This window comes from Eimeria acervulina, genomic scaffold (assembly GCF_000499425.1).
Source record: "Eimeria acervulina Houghton genomic scaffold, Eah_scaff346, whole genome shotgun sequence".
In the NCBI taxonomy this organism is placed as follows: domain Eukaryota; phylum Apicomplexa; class Conoidasida; order Eucoccidiorida; family Eimeriidae; genus Eimeria; species Eimeria acervulina.
This window is the reverse complement of record NW_013549865.1, coordinates 21,622-26,621: the sequence shown is the minus strand read 5'-3', so window position 1 is coordinate 26,621 and position 5,000 is coordinate 21,622. Positions and strand designations below refer to the sequence as shown.

The 5,000-nt window shown below is 57.5% G+C and overlaps 1 protein-coding gene across 1 annotated transcript in view; it reads right to left on the bottom strand.

The window, feature by feature from the left end:
• EAH_00034170 (hypothetical protein, conserved) overlaps positions 1-5,000 on the bottom strand; it is a gene marked incomplete at both ends in the record, with an annotated part of 18,006 nt that overhangs the window by 5,115 nt on the left and 7,891 nt on the right. The window contains 10 exons of the mRNA XM_013395821.1: positions 1-11; positions 195-239; positions 457-828; positions 968-1,176; positions 1,596-1,700; positions 1,766-2,399; positions 2,669-3,116; positions 3,248-3,782; positions 3,937-4,618; positions 4,738-4,814. The exon at positions 1-11 is cut by the window's left edge and continues 385 nt beyond it. Coding sequence (XP_013251275.1) covers positions 1-11; positions 195-239; positions 457-828; positions 968-1,176; positions 1,596-1,700; positions 1,766-2,399; positions 2,669-3,116; positions 3,248-3,782; positions 3,937-4,618; positions 4,738-4,814 — 3,118 coding nt within the window. The remainder of the gene's footprint in view (positions 12-194; positions 240-456; positions 829-967; positions 1,177-1,595; positions 1,701-1,765; positions 2,400-2,668; positions 3,117-3,247; positions 3,783-3,936; positions 4,619-4,737; positions 4,815-5,000) is intronic.

Sequence of the window (5,000 nt, the reverse complement as noted above, 5' to 3'; positions counted from 1 at the left end):
TCAAATGCACTCTGTACACAAACCCTAAACCCTAAACCCTAAACCCTAAACCCTAATCCGTCACAACTAAACTACAAACCCTAAACCATAATTGACGTGAGGCCCTGTGCAGGAGTCTCCCTAATGATGGTGCAGTGCTCGTCTTCCAAGGGTTTAGGGTTTAGGGTTTAGGGTTTAGGGTTAATAAACCGCACCGTCTTGCAAAGCTCCAGGGCAAATCGCAGCGCAACAACAATCGCCTGCAGCAGCAGAAGCAGCAGCAGCAGCAGAAGCAGCAGCAGAAGCAGCAGCAACATACACAGAAGAGCATATCCGCAGCAGCATTCATACCTTGCACTGTTGCTGCTGCTGATGTTCTCGGTTCTGCTGCTGCTGCTGCTGTTCTCGCTGCTGCTGCTGATGCTGCCGCCTGTGCTACAGCTTCTTTGCTGTGGGCTGGCTCTGCATTGTGCGCACCTCATAAAGAAGAGGGTTGGGGTACTGCTGCTGCTGCTGCAGCTGCTGCAGCAGCAGCTTAAGTAAGGGCAGCAGCAGGACCGGCGGTAGCAGCGCTTTGTTGCTGCTGCAGTAGTCTTGTTGCTGCTCCTGCTGCTGTTGCTGCTGCTCCCTGGCGCGCTCCAGCAGAACGAGGCGCTGCTGCAGCAAGGCAGCTACACCGACGACACGCTGGTACAGAGGGCTTTCTGCAGCAGAAGCTGCTTCTGCTGCTGCTGCTGCTGTTGCTGTTGCTGCTGATGCTGGACTGCGCACTGCTTTTTGCTGCCCTTCATCCCCAACACCCTCTGATGTTGTTGCAGCTGCTGCTGCAGCTACGGAAGCAGTCAAAGCCTGTAAAGCAGCAGCAACAGCAACAGCAACAGCAGCAGCAAAACCTTTCGTTCAACCTTCACTGTTTCCTGCAGCACCTACACAGATGCCAGTGCTTCTGTTGCTGTTGCTTTTGCTGCTGCTGCTGCTGAGAGCTGACCTCCAATGTTGCTGCAAACGCAGCAGGAGTAGCAGCAGCCTGCTGCAGGGCAGTGCTGCTGCCGCCCCAGAGTCGGTAGCTCCTGCTGCTGCTGCTGCTGCACCTGCTGTTGCTGCAGCTGATCTCGAGAAGCAAATTCGAAGCGAGCTTCTGCTGTCTGTACATGCGCATGGCTAGAGGCCTCAAGTAAAGACCGCCGACAAAGTCCCCTGCAGCAGCGGCAGCAGCAGCAGCAGCAGCAGCAGCAGGTATTAGAGCTTCATCACTTGGCAGCAGCTGCCGCAGCAGCAGCAGAGGGAGAGATAAACAAGAGCACAAGACGTGAAAGGCAGCTAGCTAGCTAATAGACAGCTACCTAGCCAAGTAGCTGCACAACCTCCAAATGAAGCCCCGCTACAGCAACAGCAGCAGCAGCAGCAGCCCCTGCGGTTGCTGATGCTGCTGCTGCTGGTGCTGCTGTCCTTTTGCTTATCGCCAACTGGGTGAAGCTGTTTAGGAAACACGATTAACCCTCTCTAGTGTTCAGGGTTTAGGGTTTAGGGTTTAGGGTTTAGGGTTTACTGTTGCGGAGCGACGGGTGCTGATAGTGAAAGCCATCAGCAGCAAGAAACCCCTCAACACGCCACACAGGCAGCATCTTGCTGCTGCTGCTGCTGCTGCTGTTGCTGTTGCTGTTGCTGCTGCGTCTCCTGTAGCTGTCGATGGAGCGCAGACTCAGCAGCAGCTGCCGCGCCTGCAGCAGCAACAACACAAGCAGCAGCAGCAGCACCAGCAGCAGCAGAAGCAGACCTAACCAACACAGCTGGAGTGCGCCGCAGACAGCAGCAGCAGCATTGCCAGCAGCAACATTAGCAGCAGCAGTATTAGCAGCATTAGCAGTAGCAGCATTAGCAGCAGCAGCATTAGCAGCAGCAACATTAGCAGCAGCAGTATTAGCAGTAGCAGCATTAGCAGCAGCAGCATTAGCAGCAGCAGCATTAGCAGCAGCAGCGCAAGTGCTTTGTCGTACTGTATCTGCATGCACTGTCTGTCGATTTGTGTTATTCCAAAGACAACCTGCGGTGTCTGTACACCCCAAGAAGAGGCGAACAAATCGTCGCAGCTGGAGGCTGCTGCATGCAGCAGAAGGCAGCAGCCTTGCTGTTGCTGCTGCTGCTGTTGCTGCTTCTGCGTCTGCTGCTACTGCTGTTGCTGCTGCTCCTTTCATTGATGCATCATGTTGCAGCTCCGCTGTTAGGTCGTTGGAGGCGCCTTTTGCTGCAGCAGCCGCTGCTGCCCTCGTGCTGCTGTTGCTGCTGCTGCTGCTGCTGCTGCTGCTGAGAAGGGACAGCTGCAGCAGCCACAGTTTGCTGCACGCGGTGCAGCTTCCGTGTTGTGGCAGCAGATGCAGCAGCAGCGCCGGGGTTAGCAGCTGCGCTAAGACCTTCACTACCTGCAGCAGCAGCAGCAGCAAACATGCATAAATCATTCAATGCGGCAGCACCAGCAGCAGCAGCAACGGGGGAAGAAGTAGCAGCAGCAGAAATTGCAGCACCATACGCCCCAACAGCAACAGCTGCAGCGCCAGCAGCAGAGAGCGAAGCTGCAGCAGGTAATACTGCAGGAATCCACAGCAGCAGCAGTAGCAGCAGCAGCAGCAGCAGCTGCAGCAGCAGCAACGGCGCCTCTTGCCTGTGTGTCTGGGGGCTCCCACTGGAGAACATTGCCTCTTAATGATATAAACCTGCTGCTGCACTCTGCTTCCGTCTCGGCTTCAGCAGCAGCAGCAGCAGCAGCAGCAAATCTGCTGCAGCGGGGAGCAATGCCCATAAAGGCAGCAACAACTTCAGCCAGCAGCAGCCGTGTCTCCTCAAGCTGCACCACTCCTGCTGCTGTTGCTGCTTTTGTTGCTGGTGCTGCTGTTGCTGCTTTGGCGGGTGCTGCTGCTGCTGCTGCTGCGCCTAAACGTAGCACATCCCCCAATCTTGAGTGCTGCTCGCGGACGCCCTGCTGCTGTTGCTGCTGTTGCTGCTGTTGCTGCTGTTGCTGCTGCTGTAGGTTCTGATGCTCCTCCGGCCCCGGCAGCTGCCTCCGCTCCTGGTGCTGCTGCTGCTGTTGCTGCTGCTGCTCTTCCGTGTTGCTACCGCCACTCAGCAGCAGCAACTGCAGCCTGCAGCACCCACACAGAACAACACCAAGCTGTTGCTGCTACGGCTGCTGCTGCAGCAGCGGGAGCAGCCAAGAAGACAGTTAACACAGCAGCAAAGCAGCAGCAAATATGCAATTGTTGGGTGTACGTACACTGCAAGGGGGACTCCATGGCGCAGCAGCCGCTGCTGCAGCGACCTCTGAGAGCACAGCAGCTGCAGGCAACGCAGCAGCAACCCTGTGCAGCTAAAGCAGCAGCAAACAGTGCTGCTATTGCTGCTGCTGCTGCTGCAAGCCTCAGCCAGCAGCAAAATCAGCCCTTCCGTCAGCCTGTCGCAGCACAAAAGAGGAATCCTTCGCCACTGTCGTATTCTCTGCTGCTGCTGTTGCTGCTGTTGCTGCTGCTGCTGCTGCTGATATTGCTCGAGCTCAGTGGTGTCAATCCTCCTCCAACCGCTGCTGTTGTTGCTGCTGTTGCTGGTGCTGCTGCTGCTGCTGCTGCTGCTGATGCAGCTGCTTCTGCTGCTGCCTCGGCTCCAAGTTGCTGCGTCTTCGCTATCATCTGCAGCAGCTGCAGTTCCTTTCGCGTGGGTCTCGGTACTGCTGCTGCTGCTGCTGCTGCTGTTCGGTGCGGCAACAGCCGCTGCTGCCCACCGCGCAACTGGAGCATTCGATATGAGGCAGTGCACTGCAGCAGCAGCAACAACAGCAGCAGCACGAATCCTTGCGAAGGAGCGCCACAAAATAGCAGCAGCAAAAGCAGCAGCCGCAGCGGCAGCAAGAACACACAGCAGCAGCAGCAGCAGCAAAAGCGGCAGCGGAGGACTTTCACTCGGTCTTACCTGCTTCCAGCACTGCCTGGCTCAGATGCATCCGCTGCTGCTGCTGCTGATGATGCTGCTGCTGCTGCTGGTAAGCGTGAGCTGCAGCGGCATCATCTGCAGCAAACGCCAACGAGGAGAAGAGAGAGAGCCGCAGCAAACCATCTGCATGCAGCTTAGAACTGCTGCTGCTCTTCTTCTTCAGTTGCCCGTTGTGCTGCTGCTGCTGCTGCTGCCGCTCCTGCTGCTGCTGCTGCTCCTCCTCCTCCTCCTGCACTTGCTGCGGGAGAGCATCGGAGAGAGAGGTAGCAACGGAGGAGGTGTTGCTGCTGCTGCCAGCTGCAGCATTCTTCACCACTGTGCTGCTGCTGCTGCTGGTGCTGCAGCTACTAGTGGCGCTGCTCCTCCTGCTGCTGCTACTGCTCCTGGTGCTGCTCCTACCCCGGGGGCTGTTGCTGCTGCTGTTGCTGCAGGACGTATACGTAGCCGCTGCTTGCTGTAGGTACTGCCGCAGCTGCTGCAGCAGCGAATGCTTGCGCTGCTGCTGCTGCTGCTGCGGCAGACTCCCCCACTGAAGTTCCTTGAGCAGCAAAAGCAGCAAGGGAGCAGCTTCGGAGCTGATGATACGTTGCAACAGCAGCGGCTGTGCTGTCGCTCCATCTGCTGCTGCTGCTGCTGCTGCTGTTGCCTGAGCCAAGGCTACCTGGAGCAGCACATGCAGCAGCAGCACGGATTGCAGCAGCAGCGAGGTCGGCACCAGCCACCTGCTGCGCAAGACGTATTCGATTTGCTGCAGCAGCTGCTGCTGTGTATGGCACACACTGCAGCAGCAAGAATCCTCTGCTGCAGCTGCTGCTGTTGCTGCTGTTGCTGCCCTCTGTGCGGTGCTGCTGCTGAGGCTGCAGCGCACAACCATACGAGGGAACAGCAGCAGCAGAAGCTGCTGAAGCCGCAGCAACTGCAGCAAATCAACTTCGCTACAGATTCGTCTTGAACTGCATGTTTCGGTGCTGCTGCTCCTGCCCTTACTGCTGTTGCTGCTGCTGCTGCTACCGGCGCCGCCATGCTCCCTCTGCTGCTGCTGG